This window comes from Echinops telfairi, unplaced genomic scaffold, assembly GCF_000313985.2.
Source record: "Echinops telfairi isolate 266 unplaced genomic scaffold, ASM31398v2 ScPeMD7_7412;HRSCAF=8450, whole genome shotgun sequence".
Lineage (NCBI taxonomy): Eukaryota > Metazoa > Chordata > Mammalia > Afrosoricida > Tenrecidae > Echinops > Echinops telfairi.
The window spans coordinates 11990129-12004638 of NW_022111312.1; the positions used below are offsets into that span (position 1 = coordinate 11990129).

At 44.4% G+C, this 14510-nt stretch overlaps 1 protein-coding gene across 2 annotated transcripts in view; it reads left to right on the forward strand.

The window, feature by feature from the left end:
• The first annotated feature begins 524 nt into the window (after positions 1–524).
• Positions 525–14510, forward strand: part of P2RX7 (purinergic receptor P2X 7) — a 59386-nt gene continuing 45400 nt past the window's right edge. For both annotated transcript variants that reach the window (XM_045296784.1, XM_004709587.2), the window contains exon 1: positions 525–665. In XM_045296784.1, coding sequence (XP_045152719.1) covers positions 541–665 — 125 coding nt within the window. In that variant the 5' untranslated portion in view covers positions 525–540. The remainder of the gene's footprint in view (positions 666–14510) is intronic.

Here is a 14510-nt window from a genome sequence, read left to right on the forward strand (position 1 = left end):
GACCAGAGTGTTGTGAGGAAGTGGGAGTAGAAGAAGGGGGGCCTTCATTCATCAGCACTCAGACCATCTGGGGCTGAATAGCCCTTTGTCGAAATGAACCCATCAGTCTCTGAGTGGGGTTTGAGGTCATGGAAAGTACTGGGCCCTTTCTAAGCCACAGTTGAAGCCCTGGATCTCCTGACCTTTGAGAGGCTCCCCCTTACTCCTGACCAAAAGCGAAAGGAAAAGTGAGAAAGGGAAAATTCTAGAAATGCCCTTCCTCTGAACACTACCTTTGTATAAACATCTGGAGGAGGCAAGCTGGGCCCAGGCAACTGCAGTACCGCCTGTAGGACTTGCCTCTTCTTGTTTATCCCCAACTACATCTGGGACAGCTGCCAGGACCCGCCCTCGCTCGCAGTCATTGGAGGAGCGCTGAAGTAAGGTTTCCTGCTAGGAACCAGCACACGTCACGGTCCGGATACTAGGGGCTTGCAGTGGTGGGGGCTGCTAGAGGCCTGTGCTAGTCCAGCCCTGAGCAGAAAGCAGCTTTCTCCCACCATGCCAGCCTGCTGCAGCTGGAATGATGCTTTCCAGTATGAGACAAACAAAGTCACCCGGATCCACAGCATGAATTATGGCACCATTAAGTGGATCCTGCATATGTTTGTCTTCTCCTACGTTAGGTAAGTGGTGTGTGGGCATGGCCTCCAACCCGGGCTGTGACTGACGGCCCAGAACCCTCTATGGTATTCCTGCAGCATGCAACTGGAATGGCACGTGGTTTGTACATCTGAGATGTGCTTCTCCCGGCCAGCTGCTGATTAGGAGGAAGTTGCACCAGGTGGCTGTAGAAAGAAGCCACAGGGTGAGGGCTACTGCTCTTCTCTACCTTAGGCCTGCCAGGGGAACAGGGCAGGGCATGCCCCAAGAAGGTAGGCAATGCAGGGTAACACTCTGGATTCCTGGGGGAGGAGCAGGAGACTGGGACTTTAGAGCATGTCTGGTGAGAATGCTGGCTGAGAGGGAGAGAATCAGACCAGCTTATAAATGGGAAACATAGATTTCTAATGTCAAGAAACTTGGTCACTGGTGTTTTTGTTGTTGTTTTTAATAGCTTCATTGAGATATAGTTAATAAAACATCTATTCAGGGGAGTGGGGGAAAATGAGCAACTGATATTAGGGGCTAGAGTGGGAGGCAAATGTTTTGAGAATGATGAGGGCATCCATGTGCTTGACACAATGGATGGATGGATGGATTGTGATGAGAATTGTACGAGCCCCCAATGAAATAATTTAAAAAACAAACAAAAAAACCCCACATCTATTCACCCATCTAAAGGGTACAAGGGAATAATTTCTAACATATTCAGAGCTGTATATCCATCATCACAACCAATTTTAGCACATTTTCATCACCCTTGAAAGAAACCCTTCACCTCTAAGCCATTACCTCCCATTTATCCACAGTCCCTGTCAACCATTAATCCATACTCTGTATTTATGGCTTTGCCTATTCCAACCTTCTCATAGAATTGGACTTCTGCAATGTGTGGTCCTGTGTGTCTGGCTTCTTTCACTCAGGATATATATTTGTTTTCCAGGTCCACCCATGTGGTAGCATGTACTAGCACTTCAGTCCTCACCAGGAGCCCATTGTATGGATGCACCACATTGTCTTGATCCATTCATTATCAGTTGAGGGACACTTGGGTTTCAGCTGGTACGAATATTTGTATATTCATGTTCATGTGAACATATGTTCCCATTTCCCCTGGACAGACATTTAGGAACTAGAATTGCAGGGTCATGTGATAATTCTATATTTAATCTTTTAAGGAACTACCAACAGACTGGTCTCCACAGTAGTTGTACCATTCTACATTCACACCAGCAGTGGGTGATGGTTCTAATTTCTTCACATCCTTTTCAACAGTTATTTTTGTCTGTCTTTTTTATTACAGCCATCCTAACCAAAAACTAAACCCACAGCAATTGAGTCTATTTCAACTTATAGCAACCTTACACAGGGTTTCCAAGACTGTAAATCTTTAAAAGAGCAGGCAGCTCCATCTTTCTCCTGAGGAGCGACTGGCTGGTTGGAACCACTGACCTTGAGGCTACCAGCCTACTGCCTAACCAACAGCATAGAGCCATCCTAAATGTAAAAATGCTCACTGTCATCGAGTCGATTCTGACTCTTGAAGATCCTGTAGGGCAGGGTAGAACAGTCCTGTGGGTTTCAACTCTTTATGAGAATGGAAAGCCTCATCTTTTGCGGTAGGAGTAGCTGGCGATTTCAAACTGCCAACCTTGTGGATCGGAGCCCAACATGTAATCACTATACCACCAAGATTCCTGTATAGCCATCCTCACTCACGCACTCACTCATTGCCATTGAGCCATTCCTGACCCACAGTGACCCCTTATGAGTTTTCAAGACTGTAACTGTTTAGAGGAGTACAACGCCCAGTCTTTCTCCTGAGGAGCTGCTAGTGGTTTCGAACTGCCAGCCATGCAGATTGCAGCCCAAACGCATAACCACTATACTACCAGGGCTCCTTATAAGCATCCTAGTGAGTATTAAATGGTATCTTGTCCATAATTCCAAAATGGTTAATCCCAACTTGCTCTTTGTGCTGATGATACTGATGCTGATGCTGGCTGGCTTCTACAAGGTGAGGTGGTACAGTTCACTAGCCAGGAGTTAGAGCAGCCTGTCTCATAATCCTACGTGTCTTCTTGGCCAAGTCACTTAACCTCTCTGAGGCTCAGTTTCCACATCTGTTCATAAGGGTGTGGTAAATAAGAAAGAGAAGGCATGAAAAGCTCTTCTCATGATGCCTGGAATGGGGCGTGAGTCCTATAAATTTGATTGCTGCCTTAAAAAAGAATCTTAGGCTATAAAAGGAACTTTCATAGACATCCTTTCTTTCACCCTCAGAGTAATTGTGCCGACTTTTGGGTTTTGAGGTTTGGGAGACATGGACTCAAATCTTTCACCCCTTTTGAACCCTGATTTCATCTGTTAAATGAGGATAATGGTTGTTGTAAGAATTAAATAAGTTAATAAATGCAAAGCTATGAGACCTACTGCTTGGAGCTGATCCCAACTCAAATCTTTATTAACGGTTGGTTATTATCATCCATAGGAGCCCTGGTGGCATAATGGTTATGCATTGGGCTGTGATCCAAAAGGTCAGCAATGCAAAACCACCAGCAGCTCCTTGGGAGAAAGACTGGAGTTTCTACCTTGATAAACAGTTACAGTCTCAGAAACCCACAGGGGCAGTTCTACCCTGTCTCATAGGGTCACTATGAGTCAGAATCAACTCAGTGGCAGTGAGGATTTTGTTTTGTTTTTTGTATTGTTAACCATATTGCTACTCAGGTTAATCATGATTAGATTCATATGTTTGTTGTTGCTGGTGGTTGATGAGTTGATTGCTACTCAAGCAACCTCGTGTGTGACACAGTAAACTTTCTCCATGTGGTTTTCTAGGCTGTAATCTTTATGGAAGTAGATTATCAAGTCTTTTTCCTACAGAGCCACTGGGTGGGTTGAACCTTTACAGTTTATTGGCAGTTGAGCACTTAACTATTATGCGAGTTGGGCTCACTAGTCAATAAATATTGAATAAAAACATGTGTGTTGAAATTCTAGAATAAGGCCTGTTATTTAGACTAGCTATCATTAAACTGGTGTCAAAGAACATAGTGAGTTATAAGTGCTCCCTGATGTATTAACAAAGAGATCCTATGTCACATTCTCACATGGCAAGTGACATGGCTTCCTGGAATGATTTCATCCAGCACACAATTTCTTCAAAACAGATTATTTGTATATGTAAGGACAGATTACTATGAGAACAGTTTATAATGATAAATATCTTCCTAAATAGGGTGCAGTCTCATCTGATATGCATACCACCACCACTACCCCAATCCAGTTTTATGTTCTGCGGTGGTGTCATGAGGAGAGAGCAATTTAATGACCGCAATGATTCTGGACCCGGGTGCCCAAAGTGAGCCTGAGATGGGATGCTCGTTTTTGGGGATCATTCCACCCATCCATTCCCATGGGTTTCTCAGACAGTACCTTGCTGCCCTGTCTGTTCATCTAGATTATGCTTTTCACCCAACATGGCTCCTGTAATAAGCCACTCCTTCACCTGGAGCAAACTGGTGGAAAAACCAGCAACTTGTTCCAGCTGGAGGAGCCATCGACTCTGGTATCTGTGGCAGGAGAGAGGTCTGTGTGTTATGCTTTGTAGGCAATGCAGGATCATGTTGACTCACAAACGCAACTCAGTGTCATCAGCTGTGAGTCAATCTTTACAGGCGCAGAAAGTCTCATCTCTCTGCCACAGTGCAGCTGGGGTTTTCCAAACGGCTGACTCTTCCCTTAGCAGCCCCCTTTAAAAGCCACCACACCCCCAGGGTTTTGCACCTTAAATGCTGACTTAAGAAGATAACTCCTATGGTTTATATTTAAAAATATAACATTGAAGAAAAATATTGCCAGGCTTGAGTATGGTCCCATTTCTGTTAGTGAACCATTTGTTAACTGGAGACAACAAGTGTGGCTTAGGCGCTGGGCTGCTAACCACACATTTAGCAGTTCAAACCCACCGGGCACTCCACAGAAGGAAGACGAGCTGGTCTGCTCCCATAAAGATTTAGAGTCTGACAAATCCTGTAAAAGGTGGCTATGAGCCGGAATCAACTTGATGACAGTGGCTTGGGCTTGGTTTGGGAGATTATAGCAATGAGAGAGACACAGGGATTATACTCCAGTGGAAGAGAGGGACAGGACAAAAAAAAAGCAAAGAGACATAATAAAATGTCAGTTGGTGACCCAAGCTATGAAGAATTGAAAAGCTATCACAACCTGTTGAAGGCAAGTGGACAGGAGAGTGAAACTGCCCCAGAGGCTTTCCAAGGCTGTGATCTGTGCAGCAGCAGACAGTCTTTTGCAGAGTGGTTGATGGGTTTGAACCACCGACTTACTGGGCTACCAGGATTCCTTGAGAAACGTGGGAAGATTTAAGTAGAGGAGCAGAGGTGCTGCCATACTCTTGGGAAGTCCCTCTTCCCTGGAGACTAGTTGTCTCCCCACGGCCATGGAAGACTAGACGCGTGTTGAGAAAGGAGCCGGGGAACAAACTCCACCCTCAAGTGCTTCTTTTCCAAGGAATCACCCTCCACCGGGTACACAGCATGCCCCTATTGTCCTCCACGGGCCTTGGCGGCTTGCCACCATGGAGAGGACTCTGTTGCTCTCAGCTGCGATGATTCAGGTGTGGTTCCTGGCTGGTTGCCTCTTACTACCAGAAGTGGCCACACCTGAGAGACTGGGCATCTCAGGTTGAGTAGAAATGTGTCCAACCTGGAAGCGGAGGAGGGACCACAACTGGAGAGGAGCAAATCCAAGGGAAGTAGAGACTAGGAGGAAGATGAGGCTGTCTGTTCCCTTCATGATTTACAGCCTTGGAAATTCACAAGGGGCCGTTCTGCCCTCACTATGAGTCAGACTCAATGGCAGTGAATTTTTGTTACTGTTGCTGCTTTGGGCCATACAACATTTCAGGTGCCTAGAGAACCATGCGGGGTGGCAGATGTGAGCAGAATTCATCTTCAGAACTGTAAGGAGCAGTAGCACTCATTGACTCGCACAATAGAGGTCTAAGTCCTGGACCTCAGGCGTTGATAGTCTCCTCTTCCTAAAGTGCTGGAGAGAATGGAGGGGCCAGGTTAGGCAAAGAGACCCTTTTGGAAGCGACTGATCCAACCAGGTGAGGGTTGATGGTCATCTAGGGTAAGGACTGCAGTAGAGAAGAAAACTGATGAAATTGAGTTTTGTTCTAGTTGTTGCTGCCGTGGGGTACTGCCAACAGGATTCCAGGTCATAGGGACACACTTTGTCAGAGAAGAACTTCCCTGGGGGGGTTTCTAGCCTGTATTCTTGAAGGGAATCAATTTTCAAGTCCTCCCCTTAATGACGGGGGTAGGGGTGGGAGTGGGAGGGGAGGAGGTCCTGCCACCAACCTTTGGTTAGCAGCTAGGTGCTCACCCCCTGAGCCACTAGGACTCCTTGAGTGATTTTAGGAAGGTGAAATAATAGCATTTGGTCACTGAGTGGATGAAGGGGATGAGAGTGAGGGTGACCAATGAATGACCATGTTTCTAGCTTGGGCATCTGATGGTGGACCCAGTTTCTAGCTTGGCCATCTGAGAGTGGACCCAGTTCCTGAGAGAAGAAACACAGGAGAGAAATTTCCAGATTGTGTTGGAGGATGAGTCTGGAACAGTGTGGAGCTGGAGGTATCTGTAGGATACATAAAGGAGTCCTGGTGAGGCTGTGGGCAAGTGTTGCTGAAAGCTCACTGGTTCGAATCTACCAGCTGCTCTATAGGAGAAAGATGTGGCACTCTGCTTCCATGAAGATGCACAGCCTTGAAAATCCTATGGGGACAGTTCTACTTGTCCTATATGGTCACTTTGAGTCAGAATGGACTCAACAGCAGTGGGCTTGTAGGACACATGAATGAATGCATGAGGGGACTTCAAAACGTTTGTGAGAAAATCCCATTATCTTTTCATTCCACAAGCTTTCTGAAGCCTCCTTGTGGATGTTTAGTTGTGTTATTGCCACCATCCCATCAGCCCCAACTCAGGATGAAAACCAACACACACACACACACCCTGCCAAACAAGATCCATAGGATTACCCCCGGGTGATTTTCAGTAGTAGGTCACCCAGTCTTTCTACCTCTTCCACCTTGGGCTGGAAGCTCTGCTGAATCCTATTCGACATCATAGCAAACTCCATTGTCAGGTGGGTAGTGGCTGCAATTGAAGAGCCTTGGCTGGAAAACAAACCTTTGTCTCCCAAATGGAAAGTGATGATTCTACCATTGACCTGTCACTATATCTCTGCACACACCCCAAAAGCCTCCCACATTTCTTGAGTTCTGGGTTATGCAGCTATCACTGACAGCATGGAGAGACAAATCCAAAGCTGGCAATATAGATTTATAGGTACCCAGTATATATATAAAAGAGCCCTGCTGGTATAGTGGCATTAGCTGCTAGCCACAAAGTCAGAAGTTCAAAACTACTAGCTGCTCCTGAGAGGAAAGAGGAGGCTTTCTACTCCTATTAAGAGCAATAGTCTTGGAAACCCACAGGGTAGTTCTATCCTGTCCTGTAGGGTTCCCAGGAGTCATGGTTGACTCGATGGCAGTAAGATTGGTTTGGTCTGAGCATATCGATAGTGGCTAGAACTATGAGGGTGGCTGAAGTTGGAGAGAAGACGTGAGAGAGAACGAAAGAGGACCTAGGGCAGACCCGGGAGGATCACTAACCCCTAAGGGATAAGGGACACACACGTTTGGTAGAATCTGAGGAGAAGAAGTCACAGAGGTTCAAAGAGTCAGGAGAATGTGGACTCCTGGAAGCTAAGGGGAGATGGGGAGGGAGGTGCCTGCCCATCCTTGTGTCAAGAGCCACTGAGAGTTACAGGCAGATCAGGTCTGTGATTTAGTGACAAAGCCGCTGGTGTATGCTTGGCAACAGCAGCTTTAGAGAAGTGGTGGGCGCAGAGGAAGCGGAAGCCAGACTGGAGTGGGCCAAGTAGCGAAATGGAAAGGAGGAAATGGATGTGGTGACTCACTCTTTCAAGAGACTTGACAACAAGGGAGGAGAGAGGCTTAGCGTAGTGCTTGGAAAAGATGGGGTGTGTGTTTAAATGCAGAGAGAAGCGAGAGAGAGAAGTTGATGGAATAAATTGAAAATATCATCATCATCACTACAGTCACCATCTAGCAACCACAAGGAAAGCTTATCTACTCAAGGATGGCTCTAATGGTCAGACATTGCTTCCTTACATTGAACCAAAGTCTTTCTTAGAACTTTCACCTGTTGGTTATAAATTGTCCCCCTAGTCCCTCTTCTACTTGACTGTTTTCAATGGTGGCCTACTTCGGATATAATCTCTCCTTTTCCTCAAACTCAGATCCAGGTGCCCCTGATACATACAACACCCAGACCCGTTGCTAGCTCAGCCGTACCCACATAGTCCGCCTCTTCGCCTCTTGTTTGACTAAATCCTCATAAAAGGTGGTGACCTACTCTTGCTTTGCCTTTTGTGGTTGAGCAAAATGAATGGAGATGAAAAATGTGCACACTCCTGGACCCAGAAATTTATCCTGAAGACTTAACTCTCATGGCAGCATGGGAGAGGAGAATGCTGAGGCAGTGATATGTGGTGGTTGAGAGACTGGGCTGTGGACCCCGACTGCCAAATCCAGCATTGCTACTTACTGTGGGACCTCGAGCCGGTCACTCATTTCTTCTAAGCCACCATTTCCTTACTATGACTTTTTTTGGTGGGGGGCAGGGGTGGAGAAATGTAAGAATTAAAAAGAAAGTTAATAAGTATAAATAAAATAATATTTTTAAGATTCCTTGGCACACAGTGAAGGCTGTATCTTGGTTCTAAAACATTTCTAACTGGGAAAATGGAACAAAAGTTCCAGGTAGTTATCTACCAGTCAGGGATGGTTGGCAAACTATCACAAACTATCATCTATCCACCTCTTGAATGGAACCATATGGAGTTTCTAACATTTAACTGTTTTTGCTCACAAATGGGCAGATTCATATGTTCCCATCTAAACATTAAAACACTTTGTACCCATTAAATATCATAACATATCCTAGATCTGTATAATAAACAGGAAAAGATTAGCATTGATTTTGAATAAAACAACATGTTGCTACTGCTTATATACATTGTGTATAGGGTGCATAGACAGTACAGCTAGTGTGGTCATGTTTATAGCATTGAGTACCCTTATTTGTGTGTCTAGATGTTGGCTCCAGCAGTGATAGCTCTCATTCCACGTCCTCTTCTGAATCCTGCTGAATGTCTGGCAGTTCCCTGTTACAGTTATCTACTGCTACAAGTGTTTTTTAATTACCTTGTGTGATATTAGTGATATATAAGGTTATGGATATAGTTTGATCATTTCAAATTCTTTTAAATTACCTTTTTTGGAAGTTCCACAAGTATGGATCTCTTCTACTCAGGTAACTCTTCCAAATTTTTTGGCACGGAACAGTGAGCACTTCTAGCACTGCATCTATAGGTTGAAACATCTCAATTGGTATTCCATCAATTCTCAGAGCCTTATTTTTCACAAATACCTTCTGTGTACCTTAATACTGCTGGTTCTTGACTATATGCTAGCTCCTGAAATTGTTCAATGTTACCTAATTATTTGGGGGACAGTAACTATGTATTCCTTTCATCTTCTTTTGATGCATCATGCATTTTTCAATATTTTGCCCATAGAATCCACCAGCATTGTAACTGGAAGCCTGATTTTTTTTCTTCAGTTCTTTCAGGTTAAGAAATACTGAGAATATTCTTCCATTTTGGTTTTCTAACTCTAGGTCTTTGCACATTTCATCATAGTACTTTGTCTTTGAAAGTCACCCTTTGAAATCTTCTCTTCAGCTCTTCTACTCCATAATGTCTTTCATTTGCTTTAGCTCCTCTATGTTCATGAGCAAATTTTAGAGACTCTTCTGACATCCATTTTAGTCTTTTCTTTCTTTTTAATGATCTTTTGCTTTCTTCAGTATGGTGTTCTTGATCTTCCCATAATTCATCTGGTCTTTGGCCATTAGTGTTCAACGTGTCAAATCTGTTCTTGAGATGGCCTCTATTTAAGTGGGATATATTCAAGGCAAATTGTGATTCTGGTAGATTTGTTTTAATTTTCTTCTATCTCAGCTTGAACTTACATATGATCTATTCTGCAGTTGGTCTCTGGTCTGGTTCGGTTGATATCAAGTGTCTCCATGGTTTCGGTTCACATATTGGGTTGATTTGGCTCCTGTGCATTCCATACAGTGAGGCCCACATGTGTAATTGCCATTAATGTTATTCAAAAAAGGTCTTTGCACTGACTAAGACACTGGTCTTGCACAATTCTGATATACAATTCTGTTATACAGTCTCTGGTGTCATTTTCATCATCAAGAACATGCTTTCTAGCTGCCAGCCTAACTTTCTAGCAGCTCTGGTGGTAAAGTGGGTCACATATGGGACAGCTAACCGAAGCTGGCAGTCAGCAGTGAGAAGCCACCAGCAGCTCCAAGGGATATTGCAAAAGCTTTCGATCTTACAAAGATGTAGAGCCTTGGGAAGCACAGTCCCACTATGTCCTATACGGGTACTTTGCATTGGAATGGACTCAATGGCACAGATTTTGGTCTTTGGAATCCAACTTTCTAGTTTAGTTTTGGTGTTCTTATCACCAAATATCACTGATACAGATGGGTCTGGGTTGAAAGCCGGGAATATCGGAAAGATGCTTACATGTTTAAGTGACTATGCAAAAGCAGTCAACTCTGTGGATCATAATGAATTATGGATAACATTGTAAAGAATGGGAATACCTAAATGTGCTCATGCAGAGCCTGAACTTAGACCAAGAGGTAGTCACTCAGCTAGAACAAAGGGATGGTTTAAAATCAGAAAAAGTTCGCATCACGGTTGTATAATTTTGCCACACCCATTTAATCTGTATGCTGAGCAAACAATCCAAGAACTGGATTTTGTGAAGAAGAATATGGCCTAAGGATCAGAGGAAGACTTTTTAATAACTTGCAATAGTCAGATGATACATCCATGCTTGCTGAAAGTAAAGAAGACTTGAAGCACTTAGTAATGAGGATTAAAGATAACAGCTTTCAAAGCAAACAGATTGCCATCAATTCTATTCTGACTCACAGTGGCCCTGTTTAGCTTTCAGAATGCATAGAGAAAATAAAAATCATCACAGCTGGACTATCTTAGGTTGAGTTCTCTAGAGAAGCAAATCAGTGAAGTTTATATATGTGTGTGTACGTATGCATGGGAAGTAAATAAGGAGCCCGACTGGCATAGTCATGCCTTTGGCTGCAACCCACAATGTCATCAGTTGGACACCACCAACTACACCACAGGAGAAAGCCAAGGCTTTCTGCTCCCATAAAGAGCTACAATTGTGGAAACTCACAGGAACAGTTCTGCACTGTCCTATAGGGTTGCTATGGGTCAGCATTGACTTAATGGGAGCAAGTGTATACATATAGATCACTCACAGTGGTAGAAGTAGGCAAGGCAAGTCCAAGTCCAGCAGGTTCCAAGTTCATGGGTCAGATGTTAGGCTAGAAGCTTCTACTGACTCTTGGAGCTATAGAGGCTGATGAACTCAAGATTGACAGGAAGCTGACAGGCTGGTGCTAGAAGAGGTCAATAAATCCAAGGTCAGTAGATCAGATGGTAGGCCAAAGATGATTCCCAGGATCAGCAGGAAACATGGCAGGCTGTTGGCTTAAGTCCAAAGAACTGGAAGTTAATGAGCTAGATGCAAGATCTAGGCCCAGCAAAAAGCAAGCAAGTTTTCTGCAGCATTCACTTATACTCGAGGCCATTCACCTGTACAGAAGCATCCTTTCAATTGCATCAGGGCTGTGACCTGAGTAAGGATGTTACATTCTATCCTAATCTTTTATGATTGGTTGATCATAGCAGATCCCATTTTGGAGTTCATTACATGAGATTAGGTCACATCATTCGGGATTACTATGTCTTAACTGCCAAATCAGAGAGTCCTATTCCAACCAAGTTGACATAAAGCCTAACTATCACATAGATCAATGAGCAACATCACAATAAATGGTCAAAAGATTGAAATTGTCAAGGGTTTCATTTAACTTGGATACACAATCAACACTCATGGAAGCAACAGTCAATAAGTTAACTGATGTAATACAATAGCAAAACTGATCCAAAAGATACCTCTAAAGTGTTAAAAAGCAAGAATGTCACTTTGAGCAATAAGATATACCTGGCCCAAACCATAGTATTTTTAATCATCCTCATGGATGCAAAAGCTGGACAATTCTGCTGAATATTCTGCTTAAGAAAACACTAGTTTTTCTGGATGATATAATTCAGATGAAACCATAAATAAGGTAGACCAAGGAAGAATTGATGCAGTTGAATTATGATGTTGGCAAAGAACATTGACAGACTAAGTATTGCCAGAAGAATGAATCCATCTGCCTTAGAAGAAGCACAAGCAGAATGTTCTTTAGAAGGGAGGACGGTGAGACTTTGCCTCGTAGTTTGGACAGGTTATCAGGAGGGACCATCCCCGGAGAAAGACATCATGCTTGCTAAAGTGGAGGGGAAAGGAGGAAGATCTCAGCAAGATGGACTGACAAACGGCTGTCAAGGCAGTGTTCTGTTCTGTTCTAGAGCAGGTCCTGAGTCAGGACTGTTAGTCTTGTTGTCGCCTACACCTAACAACAAGAACAAGGTATTGACATAAAGAGAGATCTGGAAGACATTCAAAATGTCAACCGTGGCTACCCTCTGACAGGGAGAATGTTGTGAGCTTTTCATGTACTCTGTCTCCCCTCCTCCCCACTGTGGTATTTACATGTTTATAACGACGAAAAAGATCTTTCAAAAGCAAACAAATTTGTGACTCTTAACATCGGAACTCTCGCTATTGGCAAAGAACATTGCATGTCCCAAGGATTTTCAAGAGATTCCCTGTAGCTTGATCAAGGTGTAGGGCATTGGATTTAGCTGACTATTCTGCTCTCAGCGAAGCTTAAGTCAGCACTAGTTTGCCTGGGTGACATAATGCATGTGAGCATAAGCCAATATCGAACCAAACCCCCACCATCAAGTCCATTCCCACTCCTATTAACCTGATAAGACAACAGAACTGTTTTACAGGATTTCTGAGACGACTGTCATCTTTACGGGAATAGACAGCCTTATCATTCTCCCATGCACGGGCTGATAGCTTTAAACAGCTGTCATTATAGTTAGCAGTCCACCGCTCAACCCAGTGCACTACCAGGAGTGCATGACAGTAGGGTTAATTAAAATGCCCAGGTCTTTTTTATTTTTTATACTTTTATTGGGGGCTCTTACATCTCTGATCACAAACCACACATTCCTCCAAAATGTCAAGCACATTTACACATTGCCTCCATCATCATTTTCAAAGCATTCTCTTCCCACTTGAGCCCCTGATATCAGCTCCCCATTTCTTCCCCCTCCCTCCCCCGCTCGCTCTCCCTTATGAACCCTTGCTAAGTTATAGATTATTTTTTCCATATCTTACATCGTCTTCCATCGCCCCTCACCCACTTTTCCGTTATTCGTCTCCCTGGGAGGGAGTTCTAGATTGATCCTTGTGATCGATTCCCCCTTTCTTCCCCCACTTCCCCTAATCCTCCTGATATCTCTACTCTTCTCGTTGGCCCTGAGGGGTTTCTCTCTCCTGGATTCTCTGTGTTGGGGTCTCTTATCTGTAGCAGTGTGCATGCTCTGGTCTAATCTGATTTGTAAGGTAGAATTGAGGTCATGATAGTGGGGTGAAGGAAGTATCAAAGAGCTAGAGGAAAGTTGTGTGTTTCATCGGTGCTATACTGTACCCTGACTGGCTGATCTCTTCCCTGGGACCCCTCTGTGAGAGGATGTCCAGACAGACAGACAGAGGTGGTTAATCTCCAGGAGATTGAGACATGAACATCTTGGGGGGGGGGGCAGTTATTATCCTGTCTACCACAATAATGGTGAGAAAATGCTGGAATTTCAAGAGAACAGAGAGTTGTGAGAGAGAAGACAAGATAAAGGAGGCAGAGAAGAAGGAAACTGACAAAGTACTGCCAACACTGCTTATCAGATAAATGTCTGGCACCCAAATAAGAGGGCAATTTACTGTTAGGTCAGACTCTTTCGCTTCCGTGTTAACCTTTGTTCAGTGTGCTCATAAAGGGAGAGATTGGCTTTCCTGAAAAGTGCTTTCTCAATTTGGAGCCTTGTGGACCCTCTAGCCATGTTGTCATGGGGCCGATGTCATCTTCAATGCCAGTATAAGTCTGGGAAATTCATCTACATTCAGAGTGTGTGGCTTGGGACCCTGAGAAGCATATTCATGGTGGGCACCTTCGTCTACATCTGGTGAGTCTGGGAACTCAGTGCTGGCCTGTGGCTCTCCATCCAGCTCTCACCCTCCCTTCTTTCCTTCCCTGCTCCTCTATGGTCCTGCTCTTCAGCTAGGGTGCTCCTGATGACCCTGCTGTCTCTCTCATCCCCTCCCACCCCACCATCCTCTCTCCCATCTTCCTATCACCCATCCTAAGAACACAGCTTAAGTTGCTACTCTTTCTGGCCCTGGCTAGCCCAGGCACCTGAGATTGTGCCTTCTTCAGAGTGCTAAGAATTTCTGCTCTGTAAGTCCTAGGACTTAGGGATACTGCCAACTCCCTGGGTCTCCCTTTTTCCCCTGACACGGCTCTGAAGCACTGTTAAGTCTTAACACTGCTCACTATTACATAAAGACCGGTTTTCTGATCATGAGAGGGTTGGCTTCCACCTGGTACCCATGTGGAATGTATTCTGGAATAAATTTGAGAGACCCGAACTGTGCTCTCAATCTGGCCCAG